This window comes from Scatophagus argus, chromosome 22, assembly GCF_020382885.2.
Source record: "Scatophagus argus isolate fScaArg1 chromosome 22, fScaArg1.pri, whole genome shotgun sequence".
In the NCBI taxonomy this organism is placed as follows: Eukaryota; Metazoa; Chordata; class Actinopteri; family Scatophagidae; genus Scatophagus; species Scatophagus argus.
This window is the reverse complement of record NC_058514.1, coordinates 16,166,956-16,188,505: the sequence shown is the minus strand read 5'-3', so window position 1 is coordinate 16,188,505 and position 21,550 is coordinate 16,166,956. Positions and strand designations below refer to the sequence as shown.

Sequence of the window (21,550 nt, the reverse complement as noted above, 5' to 3'; positions counted from 1 at the left end):
CATTTGTTCATGATCTGGCTTTGTTTTATTCCTTATTTAGTTTCTTTAATCTTACCTTCAATATCTGCCTCATGCATCTAGTGGCATGTCTGTATCATTAGGTTCTCTGAATCTATGACTTTTGACTTTATTTGTACATTTTTCCTCTATTTTACTCTCCATCTGTTCATCCATTACTCATATGACTATGACTATGATGAATAGATTGATGCAACCTAGGACAACAAGTCATGGATGCATGTTTATTTCACATACACCAGTATTTTCAATATCACACTTTATATATACAATTACATTTCAAAGCAAGAAGATAATAAATATAAAACTGACATGAATTTTCTGTAAGGGAAATAAAAAGTAAATTTCACTTACTTGTATCAATGATTTTATTTGTTTAGCAATAAAACCCTGTGACCACAGATTAAAACTAGAAAGTAGCTCACCTGTTTTGAGAGCTTCTCTTTTTCATTACTAAATTCCTGTAGAGTCAGCATTACAAATGATGGAGCGCAAATCAATCTGTCAATATCGATTCCATCTCACCCTGACTCATGAGAAAAACCCAAAGGTTACTGAAATCTTTTACCTGGGACAGGGAATAATTCCCTAACCAAAGTAGGAAAGTCATTTTTCAGTACATGGCATCATAATTAAAGGTTACTTGGTTAAAAGTCAATCTACTCACCTTCAATTAATTTTAATTGCTACGATTTGATGCAGCCTGTAACTCCAGCAACAGTTTACAGAGCCAGATTTGCCGCTTACTCATGACTTCCAGTGGAAATAATGAAACAAACGCCATAACTGCGGTTTCCAGTAGAGTTGGAACCGCTCCATTGTGATAGGTGTGCGTCTTCCTTGTGAACAGCAAGCCAGAGAGAAAACAGTTTTGTGACTACAATGAAAATGTTGTTAAGGCTAAAGTCAACAAATATGGATTCAGGCTAAATATTTCATTCAGTGCGTGACCCACAAAAAATTGCGCTTACCAAAAATCTGAACCTGACCCAACCCGCAGACCGCCAATTATATGTTTTATATCAGCACAATTGTCAGAACCGAGACAATAAGCTCCACAGTGCTCCCCAAGGTGCTGATCGTACCACTCTTTCCTTTCTCCTTCTCCCCCACCCACAGCAGTAGGAAGATTAGACTAATTAAACAGGCAAAACTCTTGATGTTTTTGATGTTACTAGACTACTACTCCATCACCTGTGCCACAACAACACGATTGCGAGCAAGGTGGTTTAATGTTTATATGTGTGGTATTTATTCAATTTGGGACCCTCCCTACAGTTTCTAGAAAGCGTTTAACGTTAGTTAAAGTTGGCTCCTGGCACAACAGGGACTAGAAATTGTCTCTTTTGGTAGGTTTATTAATAAGATCGGCCTACTTACTGAAAGAATAAACTATTCCATTACACACTGGTGCAACCCCCTCAAGCAATATTGCACAGAAGGTAGATAAAGGTTTGAGCAACATATGCTGCCATCGAGAAGACTTTATTTGGGACATGCCTGCTTATTTCAGCAAGTCGATGCCAAGCCATATTCTGTGCTCAGTTCTACAGTGTAGATTGTAGAAAAAGCATTCAGATAGCAGACTGCAGTCCATTATGAAGCACAAAATACATCAACAGAGATGGAACGACAACTGACTTTTGAGCAACTGAAGTCACATATCAAGCAAGAACAGGACACTATTACACTTTCAAAATGTGTGAAAACTTTAAAATTAGTTCCTGAACACTTAGTGAATGAACATGTGGCAGCGATCAAATTCAGAGTGAGTGTATATTTACAATAAACACTAAAATGTATTAGTTTGAATATCCATTATATTGTCTTTGTAATATATTAAACTGAAGACAGGTCAGAAACGATTTGAAAATCACCGGATTACATTTTAATTTACATTTTTTAGGCAGCGTCCAGACATTTTTGGAAACGGGCTAGCACATGTGTTTTCCACGCACTGTTGTGGACCAAAATGGAGCTTGATCTAAAGTACAATCTCATCCCTCATTTAACACAGGAAGGAAGTTCAGATAGAATCCACAGAGGTTCTGGACTTGCCCTGAGCTTGTTAATGCCACATCAATCACCTCATGGGGTCAAGGGAGATGGCAGAAAGGGACACGCTGGAACGCAAATTACTTCCTGAGGTCACAGCGGGGGGTCAACAGTGTGCACTTTATACAGAACTAGGCTGCAACAAGCAAAGGTTGTGTGAAATAACATTCTTACTGACAGCTGCATGCAATTTGAGGGGGAAGCGAGTACGATACTGACTTTCAATTCACTAAACATATTGCCAACAAGGAGAAGATGAGGTGCACTAACTTTAAAAGCTATACACAAAGTTGACATGGAATTCTTAACGTCTCCCTCCTTCTCTCTCACATGTAACACTAACAACATCAGCACTGCCGAGAGCCCTAACAGGTAACATTAACATTTAAACACAAAACATCACACACTCTTCTCCCACTCTGCAGTTTTCATGGAGACTCCATGCTACTCTCAGTGCAGCTACAGGCTCTGCATGAACTAAACATCACCTCTATATGTAGCATGTAGAGTTCTAAGAATGACATTCCAAACACCAGCCTGTCACACAGAGAAATTGGTTGAACAGTGGGGGGAGCGGGGGTACTTCTTGTTGACGGCCATACCACCCTGAACACACCCGATCTCGTCTGAGCTTGGAAGCTAAGCAGAGTCGGGCCTGGTTAGTACTTGGATGGGAGACCGCCTGGGAATACCAGGCGCTGTAAGCGTCAACAATTTCCTGAGGGATCAATAAAGCTCTTATCTTCTCCCTCAGCTGGTTTCTTTAAAATCTGAGCACAGTCTGCTTTGACACAAATGTATCCTAACATATGTACTAGGTTAACAATAAAATCTGTGTACATGGTATACACTTGAAACTGTGTAGCTCTCCCTTAAAAACGAGACTGACTGGTCTAAAGTGAGTACAGCAATTAAAGGTCAGATTCTAAAGCCCACACTGTGAGTGAGTTTGACATGAAACTGGCTCCCCAAGTCCAGCTGCCCTTTCTGATTACACTGACCTGACCTGATGAAGTATTGTACAGCATACTTGTACTTACTACATGAGCGCTGTGGTCCTGTATCAGAGATTTAGAAATGGTATAACATCTGCCTTCTGTCAAGTCAATATTTTTACACCGTGCATGTTCAAATTACTCTTGGGTGGCATGTGTTTTTCCATATCTTTACACCTCCCTGACATGTACACATTATTTCATATATGTGCAAAAACTGGGCTGTGGGTGATAGAAGTCAGTGTAGCATTGGAGCATCTTGCTGGAGAACCTGATGACAACTAAGAAGTTTTGAACTTGAAGTGTTGGATTACTACTGAATTGGGCGACATACGGACATATGGATATATTCTCACCAGACAACGGCGCGCATGATGATGAAGACGCTCTTCGTGTTTTAAGAGACTCTCACGGCTGCTTCATAACTTTGATAACATGATGCCATTTTTATTATATATTTTTTTTTTCCACCACCAGCTAGATATTCTTTGTGATGAGAAAGATTTGAGGACATGACATTCATCAGAGCAAAGACAAGAAAACTGTAAAATTAACCAGCAAAACAGCATGAGGTTAAAGTGATTTAAAGTATATGAATGTTTAATTAAACTAAAACTCTAATGATCAACCTGTGGCTCAACAATGTCTGCAGCTTTTATCTAGTGTCTGGTATTTGTCCGGTTTATGAAATCCAGATCCAGATCAAGTCCGATTATTGAATCTACTTTAACTGTAGCCATTTTGCAAAATGAAATCCATTTCGGGTTAATTGGTAAAATGTGTACAAAATTTAGTTGCAAAAAAATGTGCAGCTTTCGCATCCAGGAGAGCCACTGCTTTATTCATTGATGAATTAAAACTGAGGTAAAGAACATTTAGAAATTTTAGTAAATACCAGTGCTTTACCTTTTTGCTCTTGTTACAGTAAATAAAAAGATCAATACAGATCTCATGTCTATTTTACAGGAAGCAATTAACCTAGCTTATCATAAAGACCAGCCTGGATCTGTACAGAGTTATGGATTGTGAAAGCATTTGTTGGATATGTCCAGGATTTAGGGTTATATAAAATGTTGTGTGTGTGTCTGCAGGAAGTGCAGAAAGGAGTCTGTTGCTCCTAAGATCAGTTAAATTTAAGGAACTATTTCCATGTACAAAAAGCTTTGGGTGAACAAAGATTCTACTTGTACATTCAGAAGCACAGAGCGCTCTCTCCTGCTCCACTGAAGCTCTGATGGATGAAAAGAAAATTATTTAGAATATTCTGACTTCTCAGAGTGCAAGGCTCACATGCATGACAGAATCGTGACTTTTTCATTCCAGAAAAAAAGTTACCAAATACGAATAGCAGATCCAGAACTGCCTGAGAGGAAAGTAGCAGCAACACCTGGCAGCATTTAGTGTGACTAAATGGTATTTTGCAGAGAAACTCTCTTTTTGAGGAATGTTTTCTCCCGAAAATTGCAGCATAGTTCAGTAAAGACTCCTTGAACCAAATATCATCTGAAATGTAAGTGCAGAAAGGAATTGTGAGAAAAAGAAATGTGACTTTAAAGCTCAAAGGAAGGACAGGAGATATTACAAAATGCCGGCTCTGATTGAGAGAGTGAAAACATCTTCCCCTCAGACGACACACCTTTGGAAAATACACACTGTATACACCAACACACACTTTTAAGAGAGCAAGGACTGTCTCCAAGGTAACAGGAGGTGTATGAGATGAGCCTGGCTTGAAAATATAAAGTAATAAGAAGGAGGTGTATGTGATCTGTGTGTTTGTGCAAATTTGTGCCTCATGCCCCCAAAACTTTGGTGACTAAATAAACATATAACATAATTTGTTTTTCAGTAACCAGCAAATGCATTCATTGTTAGTGGCCTAATGTACACCATCAGAAGCGAGAAATACCCTAAGTTTTTATTTTTATTGGAATTGTCAGTGAAACACAGCGTGGCTGTCTAATTGGTGTTATTCCTGTGTGTTTTTAACACACTGAGGCTAGTCTGGCCTGACCTTTTCTGCACACTTGCCTTTAATGAAGCACTAATTAAGAGTCCCACTGGGATCTGAAAAAGCACTGATTAATAGCTCCTTAAATACACACTGTGCTCTTTAGCAGCACACTCAAAAAGGCTCATGGCAAACAGAGGAATGATAAGCTGTTATTACTCTTACATTGAATTCAAAGATTGTCTCTGAGAAGCTGTCGCAAATTATCACTGGGCATTGGGGCTTACACTGTCAAAAGACTGAGAAGTCTATTGTTTGATGTTCATTAAAGGGACAAGAGATGACTGGTTGAGTATTGACTCGGTCACACCGGCACAGCAATTGCATTGCACTGAGCAACGACAATCTGTCTTGAAAGTGCTGACCTTTGAGGGACAGAGAGATTCCAAAATAAAGAGAGTTGTTAGGCTGTCCTGATACTTGCGACACGATACGACACAATACGATACAACACAATACGAATCACAAATCAGCGGTTACGAATCAATATACTGTGATACTGTAAGCAAGGGATAGATATAGTTTTACAGGTCTGTATGTCTTTTGTTTATGTTTATACTGTTATGTTGGATTGGCAGAGTCAAAAGGGTCAGACACCGCTATCTAGCAGTAGGGGCTTTAAATACAACAACAAAAAACACAAATCTTAACTATCGTAACTATTAATCACTAACATGATCCAGCCATAATAGTACTACTCAGTCAGGTTAGTTCTATGAGCTTCTTTTTATCTTTTCTGTACTGTGCTGTTTACTCCCTTGTAGCATTTGCCTCTCAGCTTTGAACATCATTTTATTCAATAAAAAGCTACTGAATGTGGGAACAAAGCCAGATAATAACCTTATTAACTGTCAGTTAATAACTGCCAGTTCAGCCGCTAATGGGACATAAAGTTCACACAATTTATTCAAAAGATGTATTTTTTAATCATTGGCCCCTGTCTCAAAATAGTCTACAAGCCATGTCGCTTTTGTGGAGCTTCAAGGGTTACTGTAGCTACTGTAGCTATTCAGACTTGCTCAATGTCAGTCCAATCACTTCCTTTCATCTGTGTCATAGTACACAGAGTAACAGAATGACAAGATGTAAACTTCAGAGGCTGTAAACTTCAGAGGTCCTCTAACAACCACTCAGGTTTGCATATAATGTGACTGTTTAAAACGAACGTGGATCCAAAGCGGTACAGATCTCTACTTCACACTTTTCAGATATTGCTGATGCATGATGCAACAAGGACAGAATCAGAATCAGAATCCTCTTTATTGCCATTGTAAGTGAAGAGGTTTCACATTACTAGGAATTTGACTTGGTGATTGGTGCAAACGGGCGGCACAGTGGTGCAGTGGTTAGCACTGTTGCCTCATAGCAAGAGGGTTCCAGGTTTGAATCCCGGTCTGGGATCTATGTGGAGTTTGCATGTTCTACCTGTGTCTCCGGCTTCCTCCCACAATACCAAAAACATGCACATTAGGTTAATTGGCTACTCTACATTGTCCCTAGGTGTGAGTGTGTGTGTGTGTGGTTGTCTGTCTTTGTGTGTTGGCCCTGCGATTGACTGGCGACCAGTCCAGGGTGTACCCCGCCTCTCGCCCGTAGTCAGCTGGGATAGGCTCCAGCTCCCCCGCGACCCTGACGGATAAGCGGTATAGAAAATGGATGGATGGATGGATTGGTGCAAACATAGAACGTAAGAAAGAGTAATATATAATAGTAGAATAAAATAGAATAAGGTAAAACAAAATAAAATAAGATAAGTAAAATAAAATAAATATGGTTCTGGAGGTAGTCCAAAGTTGAGGTAGTGCAGGGTGGAAGTGTAGTGCAAGTAGGTGAGGTAAACAGTGCAAATGGTCAGCAGGTGGATAATGACATAAATCAGTGCCTGTACTGAAGTAACTAAAGTACAAGTATCAGGAAGCAGCTGAGCTCATACAAATACACTTTTTTGTTCTTACCTGCAGTGAGAAGACGCAGTGCAGGCAGAGGACGACCATCACCACGGCTAGCAGCACAGTAGCCACATTACGCACATCACCCAGCGACTCCACCAAGGGAATGCTTCCCACCTGCCAGTCATAACACAGCACGATGGGGGCCAGGAGCAGCCACGCATTGAAGGACAGCAGGTAAGAATAGGTCAAAATCCTGGGGAGAACAGGTAAAGAGAAAGAGAGGATGTGAGCAAAGAGAAAAGATGGATGTGAGGCAGACAGGAGGAACAGAGGAGGGGAATGAAAAGGCGAAAAGAAAGGAAGGAGAAAGATTTGCTGTGTTATCAATTGTCAAGCCTAATGAGAATTTCAATCAATCATTTTAATCATCCTGTGTATCTCAGCACTAAAGTGTTTGGGAGTTTACCTGAGAATAAAATGAACAGGAGGTTGTTCAAGGTTAAATATTGATTGGGAATAATTTTCTAGGCTGACATTTAGAGTCCAATCAAATAAGCCTGTGCTGAGTCACAGAGCGCAACGAATGCTAAAAGAGTTGTGTTACCGCTGCTTTTTTCTTTTGCAGTGTTTGCATTGTTGTGGTCGTGGGTTAAAGACCTGCATTACTGCATGGAATCTTGATCCGTCTGCAGCATTGCAGCTATATGCTTTCCTTAAAATAGCAAGGGCAGGTTCAATGAATACAAATGAGAAAGACAAACACTAACAGAAAAATTGACATTTTCTTGTGACGGTCCATGATCACCTTCGTTTCTGACTCGTTCCTCTCTTTTAATGAACTCACTGGTCCTCCTGTAATCAAAATCCCTAAATACATTGAGAAGTTTGTCAGCTCAGTGTCATTTTTTTTGTGAAAATGGAGGTCCAAATTGTTTTTTTTTCTAATCTGATAGGCAGAAACATCCTAACACTAACATATAGGTCAGTTTCGAAATCAATACAGCAACTGAAAACCCAAAGCCACCTGGACAGTAAGACCCTGTAAGACAGATTCTTGAACGCAGCCAATGTTCCTGCCTATTGCCACAACGAATATGACGGTAATGCATCATTTAGTAGTTTGTGGCCACTGGAGGAAACAGAAGAGATTTCCATTGTTTTGACAATTGCAGGAAGAAAGAATTTGACACATAAACAGCATTTTCAAATTTAACCACAGTAATGTGGACACGTTCTGGAACTATAATTGGTTTTCACAAGGACTGCAGGGCAAGAATAAACACACTCATTAAGATGGAGTCAGACAGCTCAGTGGCTGAGGGATATGTCATTACTTCCCAGACTGGTTTGTTTTCGGTCTATAGTGAAGAGGAAGGGATTTGGGATTGAATGTGGTGTATTGCAGGAGAAATGTCTTTTACTGTACGAGTGGGAGCATACATCCTGTTAACTCTTCTACTGTCAACATATCCATTTATCACTTGATCACAGGGCGGCCACAAACTTGAAGAAGGTAAGACTTGCCCCAACTTTTAAAACAGAATGTAATCATTTGCAAACAAATGTGTTCACCAGCAACATTTTTACAAAGTTTTTTTGTGCCCATTTAGCAATATCCTTTATACCCTCGTGATTCACAAAGTGGTGAACCTCGCACTGCAATGAAAATGTCATTAACTGGGCCAAGGATACTCAAGTCGAATGATGTCTGGAGCAAAAGTATTTTTTTCAGTTTGATGCATCAAGGAGAGGAAGTCGACAAGTTAACAGTGTAATGCTATGCTCAAACTCTTCTGAAAAGGCAGCATATGTGGCAAAAACTTACAAGCATAACCTACATTTACTTATTCTGCTGGGTACTTCAACCTAAGCATGAATACATATCTTTCCTAACTCACCTTGTAGACTTTCTACTTACATTATTTTCCAGAACGTAAGGTGCTAGACTGCTGACCTGTTTACCTTTGGAACGTTTAAAACAGGTGTTTTGTGAACCTTCTAACTTGCTTAGTCTTTTGTAGCCCTTGTCCCAACTTCAGAGTGAACACATATTTACCAAAACGATGAATATGATGAGCTAAAACCTCACAAATATTGTCTTTGTATTGTTTTCAGTTGAGTATATTATCACATGCTCATAGTCCCAACTACTTTGCATTATGTAGCCTGATTAGACCACCTTGTTTTAGCTAACAATATCAATTCTTTCATCTGTCATTATTATTCCTTTTCCACAACTGTCTTCCAAACAAATACCACAAGTACCACTCCAACTCTGTTATCCCCTGTGACTCCAGGAAAATGTGGTTACAACACAAAAGATGCTGAGCTGAAGTCCTCATTGATTCTGACAGAGCTGGACTGAATTGTGAACAGTCAGGCTGTGAAGACCAGTCACAGGTTAGATATTGATTTCCTCCAGGACGATCAAACGGAGGAGTCAGAAGCTCAACGTGGCCGCGAAGCCATCAGCTGACAGGCCGGGAGGAGGAGTACACAGGGCAAATCCCCTCTGAACACAACAATGAAAACATGTCAGGAAGACGAAAAGATGCTAGCACTGCTCCTCCCTCTTCCCAATCCCTCCGCTGCCTCCCTTTGTTCCTCTGACTTCTGTTCAGATTGGCTATTAAAGAGATTGACGGCAAGAGAGAGACATGGGAGACAAAGTCTGGAATAAACACAGACTCAGGTCAATAGGCATACAAAGACTTGCAGAGGTTGTCTTTGGCTCACACACACACACACACACACACACACACAGATAAGGCAGCCCTCCAAGGTGGTGCTGACAGGCCGTTTAGCATGCAGCACAATGTTCTCCACCTGCCGTCATCTGATGGGCCTGGGCCATAAATTCAATTCCCTTTTTCACACTTTGCAAGGCCCTCTAACCACAAATTAACACAGACACACACACACACACACAAGCATGCCTGCCTACACACACTCACATCGACAGAGGCTCACTGACAGGAGAAAAAACAGAAGGTAGAAGGAAAAAATGTATTGAGGGACCAGGAAGCAGAAAGAGAAAATGAGTCATTTGTCAGGTGGTTTGTCAGAGTTCTGCTTTCCTGAGCCTGACGGGAGGAGGATCCGGACTTCAGGTGTGAAGCAGAGCTCAGTTATTTCACACCTCCTCACACACACACAGACAGTACAGAGTACAGCGCGCACATCCAGAAAACTTCTACATGTGCTGAATCGAACAACAAACTGAAGATGAAAGCGAATCGAAAGATCTACACGCCGATAGCTCTCAGGAAATTTATTTCAGCAAAGCAGCCTTTCGATCTAACAAAGATCTTCTTCAGAAATTTTCAAAGAGACATCACAAAGCAGAACAAACATTAGAACCGTATACAGTCACATTCATCGCTCATGAACGTCGTATCTGTGTGACAGAGCTAATGTACTCTCAGACCAGATGAGTGGGTAACACTGAAGCTCCCATTGCAGGGAACAAAAACATGTCTTTATGGAGAGGGCAAAGATAAAAATATAAAGCCACATTAAATCTAATAAACTGATAATTCAATATATAATTCATATAAATCATTAGACAGTGATCCAACAGGGAAAAGGTGATGATAGATGACTATATAGAAAAACATTACATAGGAAAAGGACGCTATATTAAAAATGATTTGTAAAAATTCACCTTAATGTTAAACCAGTCTTATCTCCTATCATAGTTGCAGGCTGGATAAGATATTGCTATTAGTTTGAGATGATAAAAAACGCATTAAGCTTTTGCTTTGGCATGACAGATGAACACTTTCTATTTTTCGCCATTGTCTTTAAACCTTTTTTAGTCTTTTCTCCTTGTTACCACACAGTTATGTCAGTCTTGTCTTTATTCAATTGTAGAAAAAAAAAATGCCATCTATCTGTGGTTTTAAGTACTGTCACAGGTGGGACCACACTAAGTCAATACGGGTGTCTCACAGCTTTGAGAAACAATTTACTTGTTTTGCATGATTTAGCCTAGAAGAAGCATTTACAGTTTGAAAGAGTAGAAACCCCAGAACAAAACTTAGGGAAAGCTGAGACTATAAGGCACAATTAGCGTTAAAAAGCATTTTTATAGTTCTGCCTGCACACTGTCAGTATCGAACGGCCAAGACAAGAGCAGGATGGATGGAGGGAGGACACACTGAAAGACAGAGTGGTGATGAGGGTATACTGGAGGCTCAGACAGACATCAAGGAGCAGAAATGAGAGGAGGAGAAAATGAAGGTGAGCAAGACGAACAGATTGAGGGATATGAGAATCCGATATAAATTTCCCAGGTGGCCAAGGGAGAGGAGAGCTATTTTTCACAGTTGCTGTGCTAATGATAAATTATATGCTGTTTCACCAAGGAACATTAGACCTCGCTACTGCCTGCCAGCACCCAATCCTAAGAACTAACTCGATATTATCTCATTAGAAACTCTGTCTGACACAGCCTATCTTAACTAATTTAACAAGACGTGTGTCCATTCAAACCTGGTTGGCTTGTATAAGAATAACATTCGCTAAGCTACCTCTCAGGCACAAATATGAATTGAGTCTGGAGCCAAGTCAGTGGCTATGTGAGGCAGTGCTTTGGTACAGTGGTGATTTGAACAAAATGTTAACGTTAAGCGTAACAACTATTTTAGTTTAGTCTGCTAAGATGCTAAGCAAACACAAAGTCCAGCTGAGGCTGGTCAGAAACCAAAACTTTGGGCTAATAAAAATTTGCAGTCTATTCAATAGCGACAGAGATATTTCACTCCAAAGTGCTCATATATAAATGATGGGCTTTCTTCTGCTGTTCTGTGCATCTGTGTGTACGAACGAGACACTGACCTGGTGAGCAGGTGAGGTGAGAACGAGGCAGGGTTGTCTTGTTCAGAGAAGAGAGGCATGGATCCTCCCATCAGCCACAGCCTGACCGACATGATGATCACAACCTGGAGGGAGGTGGGAGAAACACCTGACAGCTAAATGACCTCTGAGCCCGTTCAGACCTGGCATTAACATCCATCTTGGGTGATCCAATCACGAGCGGATGGCTCTGAGTCCATCAGTTCTCACCTGGCATTCACATGCATCTCCATATGTGTCTTGAGTGACCACTTGTGATTAGATCTCACTTCCCTGCTCTATATGCAAATGAGCACATACATCACTTTTACACAAAGAAGGAAATAACATGTGGAATCTGGGAACATCTCCAAAGTAGCAGCATCTATTCGTTACTGTTTACTGTATGTGTCAAATTTGACATGTTTACTGTCAGAAAAAAATGTTTTCTTCTTTCATAAATTTTGTATAAATGGTGAAATTTGTTGAAACTGTGTTAAAACAGTAGAGCAGGCAGGTTGGTATAGTGATGCTGCAACAAACTGACACTTTTTAGAATTTGTCTTAGCAGTTTCACAGAGTTTATTAAGTTTCCCTGAAATGCTGGAAAAAAAACACAAATACACCAATCTACCTATTAATGCTGTAATTTTCAAAATGGCCCACAGTAATATTAATTACATCAACTATAGAACTGACTAAAGCATGCACAACCACTTGCATGTTACTTTTCAATGGAAAGATAAATTAAATAAAATACTCACATAGCCAGAGATGAGGCAGGCTCGTTTGATGAAGGGGCTGAAGATGTGAAGGAGGTCTCCAAGTTTGGAGCCAGACAGGTGACTGAAGGACAAAGAGACATACAGACAGTCAGCCTTACTTTATCTGTGGGCTTTCTATTCTCAGATTCTGCATGACACATTCAAGGCAAAGAAAATAATGTACCAGGGTGCACAGCACTCTGATCAGAATTTCTTTTTTTGTTGTTGTTGTTGCTGTTAAAATGGTCGTCTCCTTCGCGTCAACTGTGACAACACAAAACTCTGTTTAAAGTGAACACAGCCTGTCTTATATTAAAGGAATAGATCACAATTTTAGTACTTTTGCTTTTTTTTCCCAACTTCAGTAGCATGAGGTGAACTCTGGTTAGTGAAAAAGCATGTCTCTTAACAAAAAGTACATTGTCATACAGTCTTAAAAAATAAAAATCAAAATAAATCATCACTTAGAATTCGTTGCATGTAATCAGGAAAAGTAGCAACTTATGATTTTATAAATATGTCAAATGCAACTTACAGAGAATAGACTATATAGACAAAAGCATTTGGACAAACCTCTTTATTATTGAATTAAGGTGTAGCATGGGGCTTTCAGGGGTTGGGTTAGGCTTATTACTTCCAGTGAAAGAAAATCTTAATGCTTCTGTATACCAAGACATTTTGGTCAATGCTATGGCTCCAACTCCACAGCAACAGCCCAGGGAAAGCCCCCATCCACCATGCATGACTGCTCCCCAGCCCACAAAGCAAGCTCCATAAAGACATGCCCAGAGGAGCCCGGTGGGGAAGAACCCAACTGGCCTGCACAGAGCCGACATCAACCCAAATGAACACCCCTGGGACGAACCTGAACAGAGACCACGAGCCAGGCCCCCCTGTCCAACACCGGTGCTTGACCCCACAAATGCTCCACAGCACGAATGGGCAAAAACCACCATAGAAACAGTCCAAAATCATGCAGAGAGCCTTCCCAGATGAGCAGAAGCTGCCACAGCCACAAAGGGTTTAGGAGGGGAGCAACTCCACACCAATGCCCATGCTCTTAGAATGTGATGTCACCAAAGTCCCTGTTGGTGTAATGGTCAGGTGTCCCAATACTTTTGTCTATATACAATGTGTGTATGCTGGAGATTAGCTGCCACTTGAGCCCAGTCCAGTAACTGAGCTGAACCTTCTGCTCTGCCTTTATGTAGCAGGACAAGGAAAGTACAATTTCTGCTGAAACTAAAACATTCCTTTTTTTAAAAAAACAAAAACAAAACAAAAAAAAACATGTCTGCTGGGGGCAGTGTACAGCACAGTCTGAACTTTAGAATGAAACATGAAGAGCAACGAATTCATTTGTGATTCTTCCTGATCACAAAGAGCACAACTGCTGTTGGTAACTAACAGTGAAAAGCATGAACAAAAACAACAAAGTGAATGTAGATGGGACAGTAGCGACAATAGCTGCTAGCTGCTTAGCTAGTGCTGTGCTGTTTGTTTTTGCTCATATGCACATCAGTACACTCTGTGAATGACATTAGAAACATCCCACAACCTGCAAATTAGCATGAAATGCAGATGAAGCAGAGGTTTGTTTGTCGAAAAGCAGAGCAACAAGAGAATGCTGCAGTGCTAAGCGACACGACTGCTACAAAGGTACCAGTGGGTGCCAATTAGCAATGTTTGCCTCAGCGTTTTTCTGTGTTTGATTTCAAAGCTGCCTGATCGCCATCTGAGTACGAACTGCATCAGTCGAAGAAAAAAAGCAAAAGATGCCTGTATACAGCCATCAGGGTTTAATTTATTTCAGTTATGTTTGTTGAAAAATATTTGATATAAATATTTGATAAAATTTTTCACTTGCCCTCAGACAAGTGGTTCTAAAATGTACCTAACCAATGTCAATTTTTACTTTTACTTGCTCCTATACAAAATGTTTTTGTTATCAAATCACAACAAAGGCTTAAGTTAAATATTGTTAAGTCCTGCATTTATATGTCTGCTTTCCTACAATTTAAAGTAACAAGGTCATCATCCATTCACTTATCTATTTTTATATTTTATTGATCCAACCCTCAAGGTCATTTATGAAGCCCCCCCCCCCAAGACCACATGGTCTCATCCATTAGCCCGAAGTCAAAAGCTCAGCAAGAGAATAAGATGAGAGGGAGTGGATGAAATAGATAGGTAGTGAATTGAAAGCATGGAGAATCCATTCAACACCCCATCACTTTGTGATGTTCCCCTTGTGCAGAGCTTTCAAAGCATTGTAGAGGCGGTGAGAGAGGAGATCTCACAGGAATTCTACACACATTTTGTCTGTCTCACACTCTGTCTTGCCTGTTTCATCTCTGCCTCTCTCTCTCTCCCTTTTGCTCTCTTCTCCCTTTTCTATATTTGTCTTTGACAAAGTCTTTGGTCTGTCTGTTCTGCTGAGGTTTGCAGTGCCAAGAGACAAAATGACAAAGCGGAGTCAGGCTCTGCAGACTCTGCATTCGTCTAAGTAACCGTGAAAGAGTTTGGTTGCAAAAGTGAGGCTTTTCTCCCCGCTGATTACCACAGAACTTGTTTCAAGAAAAGCACAGCTCACTTGATATTTTTAATGGGCTTAAAAGTCCCATAAATGTGATTTCAATACATATTACAAAAGGTAGAAATTTTGGTAATGTGCACTTGAGAATCCAGCCAACGATTCTTTAACGGGGTTTTCAACCTATACTAGTCACAAGGAAGGATATGTAAATATAGTGACAATAATGGGTAAAAGAAGGATGGAAATTTTTGAGATGACTGAAACATGGATTTGCAACTCAGTATCAGGAAAAAGTGTCTACAGTTATTGTGTTGTGATCGTTATTTTCCTTGACAATCCTAAATCTGATCAAAATCTGTGTTTGAAAATGCTAAACTGTAGTGCTAACAACACAAATGCAGAGAACCAAAAGCTAAAAGCTGGACTGCTGAAGCAAAGTAACACAAGCTGATTTATGATAACAAGACAACACGAAACAGAAGCATCAAACTCCATCTGTTTGCTGTTTGCTTGTCTGTTTGCTCCCTCCAAGCAAACATGTATCATACAGCTCTTTTCAGGGGGTCACAGGGTATCATTTCATTTTCAAAAGTTCAATTTTGAATGTACTATTGCCCCAGAAAGGACAAGTTTTAAGTTTAAAGCATTGAAACGCAATTATGACGCCCATTTTGTGTGAATTGCAAGCATGTCAGTCCCCTTCATCCATCCATCCACTCTCTATACCTCTTATCCGTCAGGACCCTCAGGGGTGGGGGTGGGGGGTGGGGGGCTGGAGCTGACTACAGGCGAGAGGTGGACTGGTCGGCAGTCAATCGCAGGGCTGACGCTTAAAGACAGACAACCACACACTCTCAAACTCATACCTAGAGGCAATGTAGAGTAGCCAATTAACCTAATGTGCATGTTTTTAGGACTGTGGGAGGACGCCGGAGTACCCAGAAAAAACCCAACAGCCCCCTTCATAAAAAATAAATAAAAGAAAACCTTAATTAAAATAAAATCATAATTAATGGATGAGGGCACACATTTGCTGCTCAAATCCACTAATCACAGATTCCAGTGAAATTAGTTGCTGTGAAATTTTGTCATTTTAAGTGCCGGTTTTACCAGGCCATCACTATATCAATTTCAATTCCAGTTTCCAATTGACTTATTCAGTATAAATTCTTTCAAACCCTTCATCAAACCTTTTCGGATTTCGCTTAAACATCTGTAAGACACGGTGGTGCAGTGGTTAGCACTTCCAGGTTCGAATCCCGGTTTGGGCCCTTCTATGTGGAGTTTGCATGTTCTCCCTGTGCCTGCGTGGGTTTTCTCCGGCTTCCTCCCACAATACCAAAAACATGCACATTAGGTTAATTGGCTACTCTAAATTGCCCCTAGGTGTGAGTGTGAGAGTGTGTGGTTGTTTGTGTGTTGGCCCTGTGATTGACTGGCGACCAGTCCAGGGTGTACCCCGCCTCTCGCCCGTAGTCAGCTGGGATAGGCTCCAGCTCCCCCGCGACCCTGGCGGATAAGCAGTATAGAAAATGGATGGATGGATGGATCTGTAAGACACAATTAGCTAGTTGATCCCTTCACATTGACTGTTGGTCCAGTTGCGCTGATACAATGTCCTGCAACCTCTCAGCTAAAATGACTCATTGGATATCATTTTTGCTTGAATGAACAGAGAAAACAAATAAATCAGATGCAACATGTATGAACTAACGTGAAATGTACAGATCTGCTTATTTCTCCTGTTCTGAAATGGCTGAAAATAATATTTAATGCAACTGGAATAATAAAATAGAAATGAATGAATAGAAATATCTTGTGGCACCCTTGGCCCTTTCAGAAGGCGCTGCTGCAGTATAGAATAAAAGTGTCATTCTGACTCTTTTGCAGCTTTAATCATACATTTACAGTATTATAAAATAGAAAGACCACATTAAATTACTGTTATAATGCCCCTTTAACAGGTGAATTGCTTTAAGAATGTGTTGCTGAGCTGCAGCTGATGAAAAGCCGTGTGCTGCCTGACAGAGGCTTTAATATGAACGCATGTTTTCTAGGTTGGATGATTAAAAATCCACCTCCCTGAGGCTGAGAGAGGCTATAGTGATGACACCGCTCTCTAGGGCTGGAAATGCAAAGCAACACTCTATGTCCTTGGGAAAAACCAGTCAGATGGAGCAACAATGAGAAGATTGGTTTCGCGCTAGAAAGTAAAAGAATGAGACACCCCCACATGCAACACACACACACACAGAAACAGACAGATGTTGTTGATGTCTTTAGACTCGGGGCTCAAGTTTTCCCATAAGATCATGGGAAAGACGATTCGGTGTATCTGCATAACAGGATGCAAATTTACTATGACAACTGTGACCATAGCAGCAGTGGTGGATGAATGGAGGGGAGGTGGTTGTGTTTTTGTGTGTGTGTGTGTGTGAGGGGGGTCATTGTTGGAGGCAGGAAGACAGAAAATTGAGTTTGGTTGATCATTTTGTGGTAAGGTCAGAGTGTCAACTTTCTCACACATATGAAAAGTAGACAATGAAAAAAAAAAAGGTAAAGACACACACAGAAAATAAACTGCTCAATTTGAAGTCTGATAGCATCTTATTTGTGGATTAATTCCAGTAATTTTGAGTGTATCTCCTTTTTCCTCATTTGAAGGCCTCTGTGCTCCACTCACAGCTCTCATTCTTTACATTCCTCCCCCTGAGTGGCATTTCCTCTCCTCCTCCTCCTCCTAACCGTGTGCCACAATTACTTCCACTCACCCAGTCACCGTGGCTGAAACATGACAGGGCCTCCGCACAGCACTCCAGGCTCAAGCGGAGTGGCTGTATTGGTGGAGTGGACGCTACGTTGTGGCCTCTCTACACACAGAGCAGAGCTGCTTGGTATTGCGGTTTTACATCATGATAATGATGAGATGAACAGCCTAACTGTCTTCAAGTAACAGCACAATGTTAGTTAAGAAACATCTGATTAAACCCAGACAGTCGCAGGCAGTCTTTAACATGTAATGACCTATATAATGTTATCTAATTTACTGTACTGAGTTTTAATAATGCAAATGATGTTCAGTTTGTACAAATTTGTAACATTTAAGGAGCAATTGTCAGAATCTGTGTCAGAGCTAAATCAAAACATATGTTCTCCAATTATGTTCATAAATGTGCCTCAAACCGTCTTTGTTCAACCAACTGCAGCTTGCAATAAAATGCAATAGAAACCATGTCTGATTCCAGTGCAAAAAGACCAAGAGCAACAGTGTGAGTCCCATCCCGCTGTCTCACCCTTCAGTTGAGATCTATCACTACCTCTGGTGCCAGCTTAAAACCAATCAAAAATGCCCAACAATTCCACGTTCACACCTTTTACACAGGACCGTGAGGCAGAAAAATGATGCAACATTCCTGCCTTGAACAAACAGAGTAGAAGTTATTTGGAAATCTCTTGCTGCTTCTCTGCTTTTCATTTTTGGTTTCTTTCTTTTTTTGTGCCTTTTCCCACCCCTGAAAATCTGCACACACACACACACACACACACATGCAGATCATACATCACATTCAAAGTTTCAAACTATTTTTTTTTTTTAAATTTGTCTCAGAAAGAACTCAGACTGCTGTGTGAATTTCTTGGTGCTGGTTTTCTTGTCACTTGTCTTTTCTCTCTCTCTCTCTCTCTCTCTCTCTCTCTCTCAGAGTTAATGTCAGGCCATGCAGTGTCTTATGATGTGTGATATAGTGTGAAGGGCTGCTCCGGGGCAGTCACAGAGCTGAAACACTTCACAGCTCTCTGGCACTGACAAAACAGACAGTTTGCCTGCATGCACATGTATGTGTGTGTGTGTGTGTGTGTGTGTGTGTGTGTGTGTGTGCGTGTGGCTCAAGGTGCCCTTTTTGTCAGCGTGAAAAACCTCAGTTCATCTCATGTCCGCTCACCTTACTAAACACCTGGCTCATGATCCTCCATCTGATCCTGGACACTTCAGTCCTCGTTCTGTTGTCACTCCGCCAACAGAACTGTCAGCAGGCTTCGATTTTTTCAGCGCTTTATGAAACGTAACAAGTATTCATAGTCATAATTAGTACAGCTGGATAAATAAAAAAAACTCAAGGGCAGAGTGGAGGGCAGTGTTGCACGACTCGCAGGAAAGTCAAAGGATCATGTTGTGTTAAAAAAGCAATATGTGCTTACAATTTCATGACAAGCAAAGTCTTGTGGATGCAGACGTTGTCTTCTCTCTCTCTCTCTCTCTCTTCTCATGTGCAAGCTGTGATACTGTGCAGTAAAATTTCATAGAGAGGAAGTCTGAATGGATAGTTGATCACACAGCACATCCGACCTTGACACCATCACCTGTGGTTTGCTTCATGTCTTCTTCCAACAGTCAGTGTTGGTTTCTCTTTACCATAAAGACAATATTTCCAACCTCAACCACATAGTTTTAGTTGAATAAACTTTACTAAGGTTTAGGCAGTCTCAGAACATTATTTTGCACTTTCCCTGCAATCTTAAAATTGCAAATGTCCTATAAAATTATGAAGAAGAAGAAACAAAAAAATGAAAAATGAAAGGCACCCTGTGGAGTTTTGATTACTTGCTGTCTTCCTCTCCAACATGGATTGTGTTTATCCTGAGGTCTAAAAACACGCTGAGTGCGTTTCCTATTAAAACCTTTTTTTAAAAAAAATATTTCACCATGTGCTGTTGTCTCAGTCAAATATTTGTCATTCTTAAAAGTAATATGAACCAGCCTGAGGACAATGCAAAGGGAAGTGACTGGACGTAAACCAAACCATTGTACCAGTGCTACTAAGGTCGTGGCATTGTGAAATGAATGAAATAATGTAAAAGAAAGCTTTAATGTTGAATACATGAGCACTCACATTGAACATTGTTTAATGCACACTGTGCACACAATTATTAGGCAAGTGAGTATTTTGACCATATCATCATTTTTATGCACATTTCCCAACTCTAAGCTGCATAAACTTGACTGCTTATTGGATTTAAGCATATCATGTGATGTGTATTTGATTAATGATGGAGATCAACACCCTATATCAAAGTGTGCATAATTATTAGGCAGCTTCTTTTCCTCAGACAAAATGGGAAGAAATGTGCAGAGAAAAAAAGATGCAAATTAACTGCCAAAGATTTGAGAAGAATCAAACGTGAAGCTACCAGGAACCCATTATCCTCCAGTGCTGTCATATTCCAGAACTTCAACCTACCTGGAGTGCCCGGAAGTACAAGGTGTTTAGTCCTCAGAGACATGGCCAAGGTAAGGAAAGCTGAAACCCAACCACCACTGAACAAGGGACATAAACTGAAACGGCAAGACTGGGCCAAGAAATATCTGAAGACAGATTTTTCAAAGGTTTTATGGACTGATGAGATGAGAGTGACTCTTGACAGACCAGATGGATGGCTGGATCAGTAACGGGCACAGAGCTCCACTTCGACTCAGATGCCAGCAAGGTCTAGGTGGGGTACTGGTATGGGCTGGTATTATTAAAGATGAGCTGGTTGGACTTTTTCGGGTTGAAGATGGACTCAAAATCGACTCCCAAGCCTACTGCCAGTGTTTTGAAGACACTTTCTTCAAGCAGTGGTACAGGAAAAGGTCTGCATCTTTCAAGAAGACCATGATTTTTACGCAGGACAGCGCTCCATCACATGCACCAAAGTACTGCACTGTGTGGCTAGCCAGTAAGGGCCTTAAAGATGAAAAAATAATGGCATGGCCTCGTTACTCACCTGACTTAGAACTTGTGGGCCCTTCTTAAATGGGAGATTCACAGTGAAGGAAAACAGTAAACCTCTCTGAACAGCGCCTAAGGTTGATCGTCAACAGATCAAGAAACTGACAGACTCCATGAATGGAGGGCTTCTGACTGTTATTGAAAAGAAGGGTGGCTATACTGGTCCTTCAGGTTTGAGGTTTATCAACATGTTGGATTGACTGAGAGTACTGAGAGTTGTTCATCTTCAAAAATACAACTTGCCTAATAATTGTGCACACAGTGTACAATGGGGCACGGTGGGTAGAGAACTTGTTGGAGCTTTTTTCAGTCAGAGAGTTCTCGTGATAAAAGACACTTGTCTCACAGCCAGTTTAGCTCTCTTCAAAGGTGGCTGTGATCGGCTCAGCAACATACAGTTTTCTGTCATCACTGACATTGCTTATCATCATCCTCCCAGATTACATTGTAATGTTATCTACTTCCACTATATTTAAAAAATATCAGTGGATTGTTGATTAATGGCCCTTATTTGGTTCAATCTAAATGCACACCAGTTTCCTCTGATTAGTAATGGCTTGAAATGCACATTTTAATCTTTTTATAAAGATTGCTCCTACCCTCAGTCTCATATTTTGCATCACGATCAAGGCTGTGTGCACTGGAGCATATACACACCCAAAATCACACTCATCC

The 21,550-nt window shown here is 40.7% G+C and overlaps 1 protein-coding gene and 1 non-coding gene across 3 annotated transcripts in view; one reads left to right on the top strand and one right to left on the bottom strand.

Annotated features, from left to right (window-relative positions):
• Positions 1-21,550, bottom strand: part of tmtc1 (transmembrane O-mannosyltransferase targeting cadherins 1) — a 97,786-nt gene that overhangs the window by 32,602 nt on the left and 43,634 nt on the right. For both annotated transcript variants that reach the window (XM_046378611.1, XM_046378612.1), the window contains exons 5-7: positions 12,572-12,653; positions 11,811-11,914; positions 7,035-7,224 (exon numbers count right to left, since the gene is read on the bottom strand). In XM_046378611.1, coding sequence (XP_046234567.1) covers positions 7,035-7,224; positions 11,811-11,914; positions 12,572-12,653 — 376 coding nt within the window. The remainder of the gene's footprint in view (positions 1-7,034; positions 7,225-11,810; positions 11,915-12,571; positions 12,654-21,550) is intronic.
• Positions 2,662-2,780, top strand: LOC124054124. Its single transcript, XR_006842319.1, has one exon. It is a non-coding gene; the product is annotated as a 5S ribosomal RNA (ribosomal RNA).